General features: G+C 37.5%; 1 protein-coding gene across 2 annotated transcripts in view; it reads right to left on the minus strand.

Moving 5' to 3' along the window:
- The window catches only part of PROS1 (protein S), a 99,996-nt gene that overhangs the window by 76,806 nt on the left and 5,809 nt on the right, over positions 1-17,381 (minus strand). For both annotated transcript variants that reach the window (XM_072621665.1, XM_072621666.1), the window contains exon 2: positions 2,684-2,841. In XM_072621665.1, the coding sequence (XP_072477766.1) occupies positions 2,684-2,841 (158 nt within the window). The remainder of the gene's footprint in view (positions 1-2,683; positions 2,842-17,381) is intronic.

Below are 17,381 nucleotides of genomic sequence, written 5' to 3' on the forward strand. Positions count from 1 at the left end.
CTGTAAAATAAAGAGATTAGATCACCTCTGAGGTCCTATCTAGATTTGTGAACCTATAATCTCTGATTGACAGTTTGTAAAAGTATCAGAAATTGATGGTCTTCCTCTAAATCTGCCCCTCTTTCTTCCTTCTTTATGTGACTGGTTCCTTTCTCTTTAAAGCTATCAATGACTCTGTTGCTGAGCTGGAGAAAAAAAATTAAAATAAGTAGCTCCTTCTTATTAAAATAAGGTGCTCCTCCTTCCTCTTGCTTTTCCTCCCTCACTTCTGTTGTTTTCCACTTTGTCATTGCCAAAGACTGGAAAAAGAATCTAAGGAAAAAGAGACCCTTAGGGAATTGCAATGTTTTCTTGTTCTCCTTTCCTTTCCTCCTAACACTGAAGAGGTGAGAAGCCAAAGACCAGGTCTGAAGGTAGAGTAATTATGGGGAAGCCTGTGGCCTTCAAGAATAGTAGAGGAAATTCTCTGCAGCAGTAAGGGTGAAGGGGATAAGGAGCCTTGAGAGGAAGAAAGGGAAAGAAAAAAAGAAAGGGAATAAATGGAAGGGAAAGCAATTTGTACTGGAATGGAAAAAGGTATTCCTATGGCAAAATGTCTAGCCACCTTTCATAGATATGGTATATATGAGTTGGGCATTTGCAAGTTGGGAACTGCCTATGAAAGCTTGCATGCCAGTAGCAGGCCATTTTCCCAACAGAAGTTCTAGAAACATATGTGAATAATGCATATTTTCAATGATAACTTTCCAGTACTTGGAGAGTACATTTATTTTCCTTCTCCCTTTTGTCTACTGACATAGTAAGTAACAAAACAAGGAAAGAATCCTTTTGGCTTAAAGCATAAAATTCAATCATGAATCAACCCAGGGCTTTTTAAAGGCCACATTGCATTATACAAACTCTGGATATTAAGACCTGGATTCAGATCCCACCTTAGTACTTAATATCTATGGGACTTTGAGACAAGTCGCTTAATCTCACTAGGCCTCAGTTTCCTTATTTCTAAAATAAGAGATTTGGAATAGAGGGCCTCTGAGATCTTTTTCAGTTCTAATGAGGTTCCCTCTAGATCTATGATTCTACAAATTTAGAGCTGGCAGAAGTAGTATGCTGTTAAGTGTTTAACAATCTCATCTCTAAGGCTCTAAGCTGCATGTTAATTATTGACATTTTCTCCATCACTTCCTTAAGTCTAGACAATCAATAAAATGATAAATCAAGTTCTGAGTTGCAGCATTTGCTGATTTGATGTTGTTCACTCATGTCCAACTCTTCATGACCCCATTTGGGGTTTTCTTTGCAAAGATACTGGACTGGTTTGCCATTTCCTTCTCCAGCTCATTTTACAGATAAGGCAAGTCACTTAACCCCAACTGCCTCATCCCTGGTCATCTCCAGTCATCCTGATGAATATCTGGTCACTGGATTCAGATGGCTCTGGAGGAGAAGTGAGGCTGGTGACCTGCACAGCCCTCCCTCACTCAAAACAAAGTCAAGTTCAAGTCAGGTCATTATTTCTCTGATGGGATGGTCTTCTTTGACAACGAAGGATGAACACAGATAAGGAGCTGAGGCAAATGGGGTTAAGTGACTTGCCCAGAGTCACATAGCTGATAAGTATCTGAGGCCAGATTTGAACTTTGGAAGATAAGACTTCCTGACTTCAGGCCTGGTACTCTGTCCACTGTGACAGCTACATGGCCCATGGAATATAAGGTATAAACGTTAACCCTGAAAACTGAACAATCAGTTTTCCTGAGCTGGCTTCAGGACACCCCTGGCTAGAAGGAACCTTAGAGCACATCTAGAGCAGATCCTTAAGGAACTGATGAAAGCCACAGTGTCTGAGCTAAAACATCAGAGGTGGTAGGTAACAGAGCAGGGATTAGACTCTTGGTCACCAATATGCTAAGCAGTGATCTGAAACCAGTCCCTTTGATTCTTGATTCAAAGCTTCTTGCCATTCTATCTAAGAATCAGTTAAGAGTCACCTAGGAACAACCTCCAGTGCATATGGAAAGAAGAGAAACAGAAGATTCAGGGAGCAGCAACCCAAGGGCATTCAAGGTACTGCAATTATTACTGTTGCTAGTGCTGCTGGATAGAAATCTTTTGAGCTCTAGGAAGGTCTGTTTTTGTTCCCCTTCACTCAGACAGCTTGCTCATGGTACTGTCAGCTGGGCAGTCACAGAAGTTGTCATGTGAGCTCAGACAACCCATGTGCTTCCCCTGTGTCCTCCTGCTGTCAATTTTCAATTAACACCTGAGATGACCCTGCAAGATAATAGGGATGAAAAGAATCCTATAGTAGTGTCTCCTGTCTGGCACTGGCCAGTGGAATTATATAAAACATCAGGTGACAGGGTAACCCTTGCCAGGTGAATGCCCCTATCTGTTACTGCCTAGAGATCAATATGACTTATGAGGTTACAAACTCAAGGCTGGTTCCCATGAAAGGGACCACTCTAATTAGGCTTAATAAAGCCTCCACCTGGATGAATCCAATGAAGCCAGCAAGTTCCCCTATGGGAAACCCATTTCATAAATTCTTTCTCAAGGCTTCTCTCTGCTGCTGGAAAAGTGAGCTTATCCCCTTTCATAAAAATTATTTTTGCTACCATGTAGTGGTTCTTATTGTCCTCCCACAATTCAAATCCCCGCCCTTTACATGTTACAGACTTACCGTCTCAGGCTCATTTTCAAAGACTTCTCTGGCTTCTTCTCTGTTACACAGCTCTTCAATGCATTCTCGTTCTAGATTTCCTTTTTTAGTTTCTTCCATAAAAGTGTTTGCTCGGCGTTTCCTCACAAGGATCTGTGAGGCATGCTGCTTTGACAAAACTTTGAGGGAAGAAAAAAAATGCTTGCATTAATTCATTTATATATTTTTCTTCCATAACTTGTTTACTCTTAATATCACTGTCCATGAATATTTGTACTAAGTACATAAACAGCCTTAAAACTGAAAATATTTTTTTGTTAATAACTACACATATTTACATAGGGCAACACACTTGTCAATATATACAGTTAGGTAAGTATCCTCATGCCTCGTATACAATATCAAACTAGTTCATGAGTCAAATTCCTACCAAAAAATGTCTATTCTCACTACCTTTACTTTTTAAATTCCCACTTACTTCTTAACCCCTTGCAATCTGTCTTCAAATCCACTACTTATTGGAAATTGCTCTTGATAAAGTTACCAGTCAATTGTTCAATCTGATGACTGTAGCTTAGTCATTAACCTTCTCGACATTTCTTCAGCTCTGGAAACTTGTTGATCACCCCATCCTCCTGATTTTTCTTTCACGCTTTTTCTTTAATGACACTGCTCTTGCCTGGGTCTCTTCCTGTCTTCATGACTTCTTAGTTTCCTCTTCCACATCTTTATCTATATATCACCTCCTAACCAGAGGTATTCCCCCAAGGCACTCCCCTAGGCCCCTATCTACACCCTCTTTCTTGGTGATATCATCAGTGCCTCTTGGTTTAATTACCAACTCAGAATCTGAAAGCTGGAAGGAAGCTGAGCAGTCATTCACAGCTATTACTACCCATACAAAAATCAGATCTCTACTACAACATATTAAATAAAGTCATTCAGTCTCTGTTTGAAGACCAACAAAGATGGAAAACTCACTAGCTCTTAAGGCAGTCCATTCCATTTCTGAACAGCCCTAATGATAAGGTTGTTTTCTTTATGGCTTTTTCTTCCATTTTGCTTCTGATTCTACCTTCTGAAGTCAAACAGAATCCCTTCAAATATCTGAACACAGATATCATATCCCCTTTCAGAGTCTCTCTTCTCTAAGATAAACATGCGCAGTCCCTTCAACTGAGCCTCATCTGACTGACTCAAGGCCCTTCGCTATCCTTATCCATCATTTTTAAAAGAGGATTCTTTTCAATTTATTCTTTTTCTAATAATAGTTTATTTTTTTCCAATTACAATTAAACAAATTTTCAACATTTAGTTTTATAAAATTTTGAGTTCCAAACTTTTTTCTCCCTCTTTTCCTTCCCTCCCTGCTCCCCAAGATGGCAAGCAATCTGATATGGGCCCTCAGCATCACTGACAAAAATATAAATAAGCAAAGAAGAAATAGAGAAACTGAAAGGAGCTTCTCAAAAGGACATACAGATTTCTATTTGAGAAGCAGTTTGGCTTAGTGTCTGGCATACTATATTCAGAATTAGGAAGGACTGGATTTAAATCTTGCCTTTGGTTTATTGAACAAAATTAAGCAAGTCATTTAACTTCTCTAAGCTGTAGTAGGTAGCTGGAGGCATCTAGGTGGCTCAATGAATGGAGCAGTCAGCTGGAGTCAGGACGATCTGAGTTCAAATTTGACCTCAGATACTCTGATACTGTGTGACTTTGGGAAAGTCACTTAACTTTTGTTTGCATTAATCCACTGAAAAAGGAAATGGCAAACCACTCTGGTATCTTTGCCAAGAAAACCCCATATGGGGTCACAGAGTTGGATACAACTGAATGACTGAACAACAAAACTTGTTTCCTCATCTGTAAAATGGGATAATAATATTAGTACCTGTTGTCTCAGAGGTTTGGTGAAAGGCTTAAATGACATAAGGTATTTAATGTGTTATACAAGTACCTTTTATCCAAAAAGTCTTCTATGATTTTGACTAGCTTTTGAGTCTGTGATGCTGGGCAAGTCACTTCACCTCTATTAGTCTTAATCCACTGGAAAAAGAAATGGCAAAGCCATCCAGTATCTTTGCCAAGAAAACGCCAAGGACAGTACTGGCATGATATAGTTTACGGGATCACTGAGAGTTAAACAACTGAACAACAAGAACATTAACTTTAGAGAAGACTGCTACTAGACAAGATTAATTTTGTAAATCAAACTCTTTGTTAGTCTAAAAAAAAAAAGTATGGTGGAACAACTCGTCCTTACTTGATGTAACAGAAAATGTCATTGCAATTCAACACTAATTAAGCACCCACTCTTTCTACTCTAAGAACAAGCATGTGTGTTTGTGGGCACACTCCCTAGAGCATGCCCCTCACCCCCCCACACACAGAGCCCTTGTCTTCATGAAGCTTACATTGTACTAGGAGTATCATTTCACAGACATCACACAGGAGGCACTGGAGTCTTGGGATCCCAGCTTCTAATAGGTTCACTCTTCATCTGGTCAGACAGGCAGACCCTTCGAGGAGTTAATAATCAGCTTTATTCCAGTCTAGTCTTCTCAAAGGGTTGCCAATAATGGGAGTACCAGCTCCTACAGCATTGTCTAATCACCCTTCTCCCAGGGGTCTACACCTCGATGGGGTCAATCGAGACAAACACAGCTTGTGCACTCCCTTAAATCTCCTTAAGCCTCAATGGGGGTTGGCTGAGGCAGGTACATGCATTCTTCTAACCTTAAATGCGCACTCGTGGTTTCCCCTTGTGGTTTCCCTACTCATTGACCAATGCCCACTTGCTTAATAGAGCAACGGCAAAGAAGGCATCTTGCCAACAATGGCCTCTCTGGTTAACTTTAGCAATATTGTCATTTGAGGCAAGCATAGTAAATATCACATTATGAAATGCTTATTCATGGTGCAGCCTCAGGACTACCTAGCACTATGATCCTAGGAACTACTATCTAGAATCCTGGGAATTATTATCTAACACCTGGAAATTCGACATTGCCATGGACATTACTCTAAGAAGGATACAAAATCCTCCTTACATACAAGTATGTATACAGATATGTACCATGGAGACAAGTAAATACCAGGTAAGCGAAAGGAGAAAACACTGGGGAAGCCAAAAAAGCTTTCCAGGTATATTACTTTGATGCTTCAAGAAGACTGAATGCTTTAGAATGCTATGAAATGCTTTAAGAAACCAGCCAATATACAGAAAGCAAAAGAAGGATAAATACATAACAATGAGGTTGATAATGTGCTGGACAGAGCTTTAGATCACGTGGATTTGAAGTATAAGTACTAACAGCTGCCATTTATGTACTTACAGAAAAAGTGATACAATGATGAAATTTGGCAGCCCTCTCCAGTTTTAGTACAGACATGACAAGCAAAAGGGTAATGAACTGCCAGCGGTAAATGGCTGCAACAAGAGTAAAGGAAACCATGGCTCTCTCCAAGAATTAATCAATCTCTTGGGGTGGAAAAAAAGGGACAGGAATGCTCTTCTGATACTAGATAGACTATTTTTGTCTACAGAAGCAGCAGGGCTATCTGAATGTTCCCAAACTGTTACTAATGAATGCTGTTACCCTAGAGAAGGGCTTTTACTTACATAAAGGATTATTGTTCCAAGTCTACAGTTGGAACTGTGCAGAATGGACATGCTTGGGGGAAAGAAGGGGCATGTGTCTGTGTCTTCCGGCACATGGGTGTTTGCTTTGGGAGACAGCTGCCTATGATTCTGAGCTATACAACCATAGCAAGTAATGTCTTTTAATCCCCTTCTTATTCTCTGAAAAAATTTACGTGACAAATCGGCCCTGCTTCCTGGTGTTTTGAAGCAAAGTCCCATTAGTGGACTCCAAGAAGACTGTGATCTAGTCAGACCTCCTTGTCTATTTGACACTCTCACATTGTGGGACACCAAAACACCCCGGATTCTGACGTCATGTAGCAGGAGATGCAGCTTAGGATGTTTTGTTTGGAGTTATTTGACTTGGGTTTTTGGCATGTCCTTATTTACATAACTAGTTCCCTGGAGCTGTGTTTCTGTTTTGAAAAGGAGCAAGCAAACTGTTCCTGCCTATTTAAAAACAACAACTATAAAAAAATTAGTTTGATTTTGTAACATCCTCTCCTACCTCTCCCAAGCAAGAAAACTTTGCAACAAGACATTGCAACAACTGAAACTTTTATTTTAATCAAAACTTCAAGTAACCTTGTACTATGAAATACTTTGATTTAGTTACTTATATCTTCTCTTAAGAATAAGCACTGGACTCTGGTTTTGTGGGCACAGGGAACTACTGACTGAGGAAACTTCCTCTCTCCCAAAGCAGTTTAGAACCTTCTCTGCAGTTCATAATCTTACAGAATTTCCCAGAGCCCTGAGAAAACTATTATGGTGACTTCCTGAGGTCACAGGCAGCATGTATCAGAAATAGGACTTAGAACCAAGTCTTCCAGGCTTTAAGACCAGTTCTTTCTCTACTATGTTGTGTTGCCTCTCTATGTCTTCTCTTATTAAATTCTCATATTAAATAACATGATGGATTTGAAAAAAAAATCTTATATTTTCTGACTACTTTTAGTCAGAATTCAATAATATTATAAATAATGTAAACTGTATTATTACAATACATGATGAAACCTCTGTGCATCAATTTTTTCAACTATGGCTAAATAGAGATAATAATTGTACTTATGAGAAGCAATGGTGTAATGGATAGAGAATTGAACGCAGTCAGAAAGGCCTGGCTTTAAGTTATTTCTCTGATTCATACTGGTCTAGGCAAAGAATGAGAGCTCAGTGTTCCAGGTTCTTCTCTACAATAAGACTAAACTGAAAAGCTGGAGCACAGTTGTTCATCTGTTTTGGAGAGGGAGTTTCCTCACTGGAAATTCCTCATATGGATGAAATCACAGGTCAAGACCAAAAAAATAATACTTCACAGTACTGGTGGGAGGTCAAACAATTTTATGTACATAAAATGGTTTGTAAAGATTAGCCCTGTGATTTTGGTTTTGCCCTCTACCAGCTTAGTAATATCAAGTTTTTTTCAAGAGTTTTTTTAAGTCCTAGAGTACTGCCTGAGGAACCTAGAGGTAACTGACTTGCTCAGTCTCACACACCCAGTAAAAGAAGAAAGCAAGATTTGAACCCATGCTTTTCAAATTTCAAGCTCAGGGCTTTATTCAACTTCATGAGTCAAGCCCTCATTACCTCTAGTTGTTGTTTTGTTGTAGTGTAACAGTCTATGTGGGAAATAACCATTCTGTCCTTGAGTTAGTAAAAGAAGAGAAGAAATCTGGGCATAGTGTGTATGTAAGTAAAGAGAATTTTGTTACCCTTTGAGAGTTTAGTTTCTCAGGATCCATGGTCAGGGCAATGTTTAGTTTCCAAGTATTAGCTAATAACTCCCAGAATAGCCCCAAGGATTCTTGATAGTAGTGCCTAGAACCACAGTAATAGACAGTCCTACTGAGACTATGCTGTGAGATAAGTAATGACATAATGAAATATTTATTACCATTATGCTTGAATAAAATGACAGTATGTTAAAGTTAACTTCGTCTTTTGCCCTATAAAACAAGTGGTACTGGTCAGTAAGTAGGGAATTTGTGTGTGCCTTGACTGGCCCCATCAAGGCTTCAGGGGAAATCACGGGGAACAGTGTGTGTCTCTACCTGCCCCCATTGAGGTTTAGGGGACTTAGGGGAGTGCACAAGCTGTGCCTGTCTGTACTGACCCCATCAAGACATTGTGGTAGTAATCCCCCCTTTACACCGTCACCTGCAAGAAGGGTTGTTAGGGAATGCTATCGGAGTTGATGCTCCCATTATCAGTAACTCCTTTTGAGAAGACTACACTAGAATAAAGTAAGGGCCTCCTAAGTTGTCTTCCTGTCTGACCAGATCAAGAGCGAACCTGTGAAAGGCTGTAGTTCAAAACTCCAGTGCCTCCCATGTGTTATCTATGAAATAGTATGATATGCATCTTAGATTTTTGGACACAGATTCCAAAAAGTTGCAGTGGAAAAATATATAGAATAATATGAACTAGAATTCTTCAAGGGAAGTTAACCCAGGAGCAGTGAAAGATGCTCAAGAGTAAAATTCTGAAGACACAGAGGGAAACAATTCCTAAGAGGAAGGAAAATAGGATTTATTTGAAGAGATCAATATGTATGTACAGGGAACTCACTACTAGCTGAGATTCAAAATAAGCAAAAAAAAATGTGAAGATAATGAAAGTAGGGCTGAACAGAGGAAGAATATGAGAATATATTCTCAAAAAATATAGTTCTTTAAAAATAGTGTTATGAGTACTAAAGCTGAGTATGATTTGAGGCTGGTGAACAAAGCTAGAAATAACACCAAAACTTTTTTTTTAAAGTTACATCATGAGAAAAAAGAAGAATCCAATAAATGACAGGATACGTTTAGGATAGATGAAATAATGCAACCTGACAAGAGAGAAGACAAAGATTTTTTTCTCAGCCAAGAAAAATCACCTTTGCAGTAAGCCTGACTTCAGTTTCTAAAATTAAAAAAATATTCTAGAACAGATCATAAGATCTGAAGTTGGTCTTATCTGATAAGATAAATTGGTGATTATTTAGAAAGGGAAGCCATGATTACAAAGAGTCCACATGTCTTTATCAAAGACAAGCATGTCAGGCTGTGCTTATTCCTTTTTCTGAAAGAGTTACTAAGCAGGCAAATAAGAAAAATAATATGGACCTAATTTAACAAGATTTAAGCAAGGTTTTTGTCAAAGCATCTCATATTATTCTTGTAGAGAAGAGAGAAATATGTGGACTAGCCAATAACGTAATTAGATGGATTCAGAACTGTCTGAACTCAAAGAGTTGTTCATGGTTCAATGTCATTAGAATACAGGATTTCAGTAAATTACACCAGTAATCTGTGGTGGGCTCTGCGCTGCTTTTGTATTCAGAGAGGACCAACCAGTACCTTTGGTCTGATGGCTGCTGAGCCCTTTTTGTGGCTCTTTCCATCTTTGGTGTCCACCTGTTCCACCCAACTCTTACCTGGGGCTCCAAGAAGCTGTAGATGCACAGTGGTCACACCCTGGTAAATTGTTTTGGCAGATGGGCCATGCCAGGTTGTGAGTAACCAAGGGGTCTCAAACCCATTGGTGAGTTAGAGCGGTGTCTACTCAAAGCATGCAAAGACTTCCTCTGCTGGAATGGGTGAATGAGAACTATTTGTTCCAATGGCCATGAAGGCAGATGAAGCAGGCCATGTGGAGTGCTTAGAGCTTGGTTAGACACAGAAGACGCCAAGGTCATTCACTGCCTCCTGAGCCATTGACAGCTGTCTTGACTCTGTCCTGCCACTGAACTATGATGACTCCAGAGGAGAGAGTGAGGCTGATGACTTCGTGCAACTCTGCCTCACTTAAATCCAATTTGTGCACGATTCAAAAAGATATCAATGACTTGTATAAAGGCATATATGGTATTTTTGTTGTTGAGTCATTTCAATCATGTCTGACTCTCTGTGACCTCATTTTGGGGTTTCTTGACAAAGATACTGGAGTGGTTTGCCATTTCCTTCTCCAGTTCATTTTACAGATGAGGAAACCAAGGGAAACAGGGTTAAATTACTGAGGTTAAAGTCTGAGTATGTGTCTTAGGTCACATTTTAACTCAGGTCCTTTTGACTTTAGGGTCTACACTCTATGAACTGTGCTATTTAGCTGCTTAATAGATGGCATACTCATCAAATTTACAGATGACATAAAACTGCTTTGGATGTCTAACATCCTATATTAGAGTTAGGACTCAAAAAATCTCAACAGTCTAATGGGTTTAATATAATAAGATGAAATTTATAATTAGATGAAATTCAATGAAGATAAATGTAAAGGCTCATACTTGTGTGCAAAACTCAACTTTACAAGTACAAGATGTGGAAAATATGGCCAGAGAGCAATTGTCTGGGGAAAAAGAAAACAAAAAACAAGCTAGGATTTTTAGTGGACTGAAAACTTTGTAGGGTTAGTGATGTGATGCAGCAACCAAAAAGCTAATGCAAATTTTGACAGTTTTAAAAGGGGTAAAACTTTCAAGAACAAGGAAATGCTAGTCTCTTTATATTCTGCCCTCATCTGGATTATTTGTGTTCAATTCAAGGAGAAACAATTTAAGAAGATAAACTGGAGAATATCCAGATGTCAACCAGGAAAAGGAAGGGCCATGAATCCATGCCATATAAAGATTGGTTGAGAATCAGAGAATGTTTAGTCTGAACAAGAGAAAACCTAGTGGAAGATAGGAGGAAGGAGCATAAAAGCTTTGGTCAAATATTTACAAGGGTTCTCCTGTGGAAAATGGATCATGCCTGTTTTGGTTGACCTCTCAGGGAAGAAATGGAGCAATGGGCAGAAGTTGAAAAGTAAATTTGAAACTTGCAAATTAGAAATTCTGAAAACCAAAGGTGAGATTAAGAAAACTGAAATTAAGAAAACTATTGAACTAATACATAAAACTAAGAGCTGGTTTTATGAAAAAAAACAACAACAAAAACCAAATTACCAGCATCAAAAATAAAATGGGTGAATTCACCACAAATAAAGAGGAAATCAGAACAATGATCAGGAGCTATTTTGCCCAACTGTATGGCAATAAATTTGACAATCTTGGTGAAATGGATGAATATCTACAAAAACATAAATTGCCCAGATAAATAGAAGAGGACATAAAATATTTAAATAATCCTATTTCAGAAAAAGAAACTGAACAAGCTATCAGTGAACTCCCTAAGAAAAATTCTCCAGGGCCAGATGGATTTACAAGTGAATTCTCTCAAACATTTAGAGAACAATTAATTCCAATACCATATAAACTATTTGGGAAAATAGGTGAGGGAATCCTACCAACATCCTTTTCGTGATACAAATATGGTGCTGATATCTAAGTTGGGAAGAGCCACAACAGAGAAAGAAAATTAAAGATCAATTTCACTAATGAATATAAATGCAAATATTTTAAATAAAATATTAGCAATGAGATTGCGGCAATTTATCTTGCAGATAATACAGAATAACCAGGTATACCAGGAATGCAGGGGTGGTTCAATATTAGAAAAGTTATCAGCAAAACTGATAATGTCAACAACAAAACTAACAGAAATCATGTGGTTATCTCAATAGATGCAGAAAAAAGCCTTTGACAAAATAGAACACCCATTGCTATCAAAAACACCAGAGAGCATAGGATTAAATGGAGTCTTCCTTAAAATGATAGGTAGCATCTATCTAAAACCATCAGCAAGCATTATATGTAATGAGGATAAGCTGGAAGCAATAAGATGGGGGGAAAGAGGGGAAAGCAAGGATGTCCACTATCAGGAATGTTATTCAGTATTGGGGTAGAAATGCTAGCTTTAGCAACAAGAGATGGAAAAGAAATTAAAGGAATTAGAATAGGCAAAGAAGAAACAAAGCCCTATCACTCTTTGCAGATGATATAATGGGATACTTAGAGAATCCTACAGAATCAACTAAAAAACTACTTGAAATAATAAACAACTTTAGCAAGTTTTCTGGATATAAAATAAACCCATATAAATCATCAGTATTTCTATATATTACTAACAAAGCCCCACATCAAGAAATGGAAAGAGAAATTCCATTTAAAATTACTGTAGACATTATAAAATATTTGGGAGTCTACCTGCCAAAACAAACCCAGGAACTATATGGACACAGTTAAAAAAACACTTTTCACACAAATAAGCTTGATCTAAATAACTGGAAAAAATATCAGTTCTTCATGGCTAGGCTGAGCTACTATAATAAAAATGACAATTCTACCTAAATTAAATTACTTATTCAATGCCATACTAATCAGATTAGCAAAACATTATTTTATAGAGCTAGAAAAAACAATAACAAAATTCATCTGGAAGAATAAAAGATTCAGAAAATCAAGGAAAGTAATGAAAAGAAATGGAAGGAAAGGTGGCCTAACTGTACCAGATCTTAAATTGTACTATAAAGCACCAATCATCAAAACTACTTGGCACTGGCTAAGAAATATAGTGGTGGATCAGTGGAATAGGTTAGGTATGCAAGATACAATAGTCAATGACTATAGCAGTCTACTATTGGATAAATTCAAAGTTTCACCTTGTGGGATAAGAATTCACTATTTAACAAAAAGTTCTTGGAAAAATGGAAAATAGTATGGCAGAAACTAGGCATAGACCAACATCTTATACACTATACCAAGATGAAGTCAAATGGGTACATAATTTAGATATAAAGCAAAAAATATTATAAGTAAACTAGGAGAGCAAGGAATAGTTTGCCTGTCAGATCTATGAAGGGAAGAATTTACAAGCAAACAAGAAATAGAGAATATATTATGAAATGAAAAATGAATGATTTTACATTAAATTGAAATGTTTTACACAAACAAAGCCAATGCAACCAAAATCAGAAAGAAAGCAGAAAGTTGGGAAATCATTTTTTTACAGTCAGTGATGAATGTAGGAGATGATGTGGGACAATTGGAATGCTAATGTAATGCTGGAGGCAGATTTCAGAAAAACCTGGAAAGATTTATAGAACTGAAGCTGAGTGAAAAAAACAGAACCAGGAGTACATTGTACATGGTAACAGCCACACTGTATGATGACTGACTTTGGTAGATTTAGCTTTTCTCAGCAATGCAAGGATCTAAGTAAGACAACTCCAAAATACTCACAATGGAAAATGCTATCCACATCCAGAGTTAGAACTTTGGAGTCTGAATGCATTCAGTGTGCCTGCTCATCATTTCTCATGGAACAATAGTATTCCACTACATTCATATACCACAACTTGTTCAACCATTCCCCAATTGATAGACATCCCCTCGATTTCCAGTTCTTGGCCACCACAAAAAGAGGTGCTGTCGATATTTTTGTACTTGTGGGTCCTTTTCCCATTTTTATAATCTCTTTGGGCTCCAGACCTAGAAGTGATATTGCTGGATCAATGGGTATTTACAGTTTTATAGCCCTTTGGATATAGTCCCAACTAGCTGTCCAGAATGATTGAATCAGTTCATAACACCTCCAGCATTACATTAGCATTCCAATTTTCCCACATCATCTCCTACATTCATCATTTTCCTGTTTTGTCATGTTAGCCAATCTGATAGGTAGGAGGTAGTACCTAAGAGTTGTTTTGATTTCCTTTTCAATTGTTGTTTTGTTTTGTTTCTTCTTTCTTGTGGTTCCTCCCTTTAGTTCTAATTTTGTATTTACAACAAGACTAATGTGTAAATATGTTTAATAAGAAAATATATGTAGAACATATATCACACTGCATGTGGTCTTGGGGTGGCAGGAGGAGGGGGAGTGGGTGAAAATTTAAAACTCAATCTTATGGAGGTGAATGTTGAAAACTAAAACTAAATTAATTATAAAAAGTAAAAGAAGGAAAGAACTATATAGTTTGAATGCATATTGAAGCATACTATTTTCACTGTTTATTGTTTTTTTTTCTTTCTTGTGGTTTTTTCTTTTTGTTCTGATTCTTCTTTCACAACATGACTAATAGGAAAATATATTTAACATGATTGTAAATGTATAACCTAAATCAGATTGCTTGCTGTTTTGGGGTGGGGAGAGGAAAGGAAAGGAGGAAGAAAAATTTGCAACTCAAAATTTTACAAAACTGAATGTTGAAAACTATCTTTACATGTAATTAGAAAAAATATTATTAAGGAAAATAAATAAATAAATGATGCTTATTGAAAAAAATTAACTAAATTTGAGTTTTATGTCAGGAAAAATTTTACAGAAACAAATTACAACTATCTAAAAGGGAATGAGACATTTTGATTATCGGTCAATTCTCCCTCCTTGAAAACATTTTAAACAGAGGCTTGGATGACTACTGGTCACGTATATAACCATAGAAATTCTTCTGAGCATGGCTCAAACTAAATGGTCAATAGGTGCCTCCCAACTCTCTCATATCTGTGAGTCTCTAATTTGCTTAATTCTGTAATTACTGTTCTAAGCCAACAGGAAGCCAGCTTCCGGCCCTTCACATGATCAGTGTCCAGTGATTCTTCTCGTCAGCTAAATTCTCATATGAACACAAATAGTAAAAAGTCCATTAGTTAGCTGTTGTCTTCTATTATAGCACCTTACTTCAAAGAATTACTATTCTGACCACTATCTGCAGCAACTCTCACACCATCTGGGTATGAAGTGCTGTCTGTCCCCTCTTCTCTTCCGTCAACCCACTCACCTGCCAAACTTGTTCATTTGAACAATATTCTATAAAAATTTTGAGATAGACACTTTAGCATTGACATCAGGGAGAACTAAGCTTCGGGCTTGCTTCTGACACATACTAGCTGTGTGACCTTGGGCAAATAACTTATTCTCTTTGATTTTTATCATCCTCAAAATGAGAGTATTGTATTAGGTGACCTCCAAGATCCCTTCTACCTCTAAATCTAGGAACTTATGATCCTATGATTCCAGCCTTCCTTCCCTCAACTCCTGCCTCAATGTATAACCCAGCTGCCATGCTGATACTATTCTAGAGTCCAGGAAGTAAATGATGTTTTAGAAGTGAACCTTCTGTGATTTTTTCATGGAAATTTTTTTTGGGAAGAGAGGAGAGTGATAATTCTGTTTTGGACAGGTAGAGTCATGATGTCTCCAGGACATCCAGTTTAAAGGAGTTGAACTGAGCCAAGAGTTGGAGTTTAGAGTTAATTTTCCATTTTGGTCTTATGTGCAATTCACAGTAGAACACTGATAAAGATCTCTGGGTTTGTGTTCATCTGGTATTTCCTGCAAAGATTCTGACAAGTCTCTCCTGCTGCCGTGGCTACCAAAAACAGTTGTTGTGAGAACAGACTGCTATGATAAGGTACCTGGAGTGCTGAGTGAAAAAAAAGTGAGACCCCAAAAGAAAAACTGCTGAGACAATGAAACAGATGATTAGAGAGCCCTCATTGACCTCCCCTGAGGTGACAACAGAAGCCACTTCCATTAACTGTTCCACTCCTCCAGAAGTTTTACCTGTCCCTTCACTCTGGAAACAAATGGAACCTAAATTGGAAAAATCTGATTTTGGCTGCAGCTGGTAGTGGTAACACCATTTGTCATATATCCTTCACTCTCTGCTCTCTGTTCTTTCATCACTATCATTTGTTTTCCTTTCATAAAAAGAAAATTTGAAGTCACTGATCCTTGTTATGTGGCTAATATCAGCAGCATGGATAAAGAACAGGGGAAAGGGACAAGTCTGGGTGAAAAAGAGACACATTTTATGTGAGCATGAGGCAACATGCTGATTTTCACTGGGAGATCACAAATACTTTGGAGGAATTTATGATAGTTTTTCTTATCCAGTCATGTAGATAAGCAAGAGAGGTGGTGAGGACGTACACACAGAGATTAGTACTCTAGAGTAAATCGAAAGCCCCTAGACATATAAGCCTCTTATTTCAGATAAACTCTTTGTGATATAGATGTGAATCACCAGAATCCAGGAAGGTAAGATTCATTACTGTGTGCATACTTCATGAACCCTCATTTGGATTCTATGTATAAGGTTACATAAAAATTATCCCTTTTCTAATATACTACCTTCTGACTTACAAGTGAGAACAAAAGATGGAGAGTTTCAATAGTAAAAAGGAATAAGCAGTCAATGAACGGATTTGGTACTGGTTAAAAAAGAGGTATATCAGTGGAACAAATGAGGTACACAATACAAGGCAGCAAACACAGCTGAATATTGTATGATAAAACCAAAGACCCCAGCTACTCAGTGAAGGAGTACTATTTAACAAAAAACTGCTGGGAAAAAATGGATAGCCATCTTTGTAGATATTAGATTTAGATGAACACTTCACATCACATACCAAGATAAATTCCACACTAATAAACCTACTTAGATAGGAGAGGTCACATCATGAATAAAGTGAAGAAGCAAAGGAGATATTATCTTTCATATCTACGGACTAGGGATCACATATATAATGAAGTAAGTCATAAAGATGGAAGGAACAATTTTGATTATGTAATATTAAACAATATTTGCCAAAATAAATCCAAAGTAGTAAAAGTTGAAAAGAAAATAGGCAACTGGGAAAAAAAAATCTTTACAAGTATCTCTGGCAAAAGTCTTCTTTACAAGATACATGAGGACTTTCTTCAAATGTATTAAGACAAAGAACAATTCCCTAACGTTAGTGGTCAAAAAATGTGAACAGCCACTTTTCAAAGGAAGAAATCCAAGCTATTAGCAATCCTATGAAAGTATTTTATTTAGATCACTAATTATTACAATTACAAAAATGCAACTTTGAAGTTCTAACTCATACCTATCATCCTGGCAAAGATAACAAAAGAGAAAATAACAAATATTAGAGGAGCTATGGCAATCGAGGTACCCTGCTGGTGGAAGTATGATTTTGTCCAGATATTCTGGAAAGCAGTTTGGAACTATGCCCCGAAAGTTATCAAGCTGTGCATATCCTTCATTTCAGCTATTCCTTCAAGGGCTATACTCCAAACACATCAAAGAACAAGGCAAAGGATCTAGATGCTCAGAAATATTTACTGCAAATGTTTCCATAGTAACCCAAAATTAGAAGCTAGTACAGTAACTTCCTATTGGGGTTAAACAAAATGTGGTACATGAATATAACTGACATAA

The sequence above is a fragment of the Notamacropus eugenii genome, chromosome 6 (genome assembly GCF_028372415.1).
Source record: "Notamacropus eugenii isolate mMacEug1 chromosome 6, mMacEug1.pri_v2, whole genome shotgun sequence".
Taxonomy (NCBI): Eukaryota; Metazoa; Chordata; class Mammalia; order Diprotodontia; family Macropodidae; genus Notamacropus; species Notamacropus eugenii.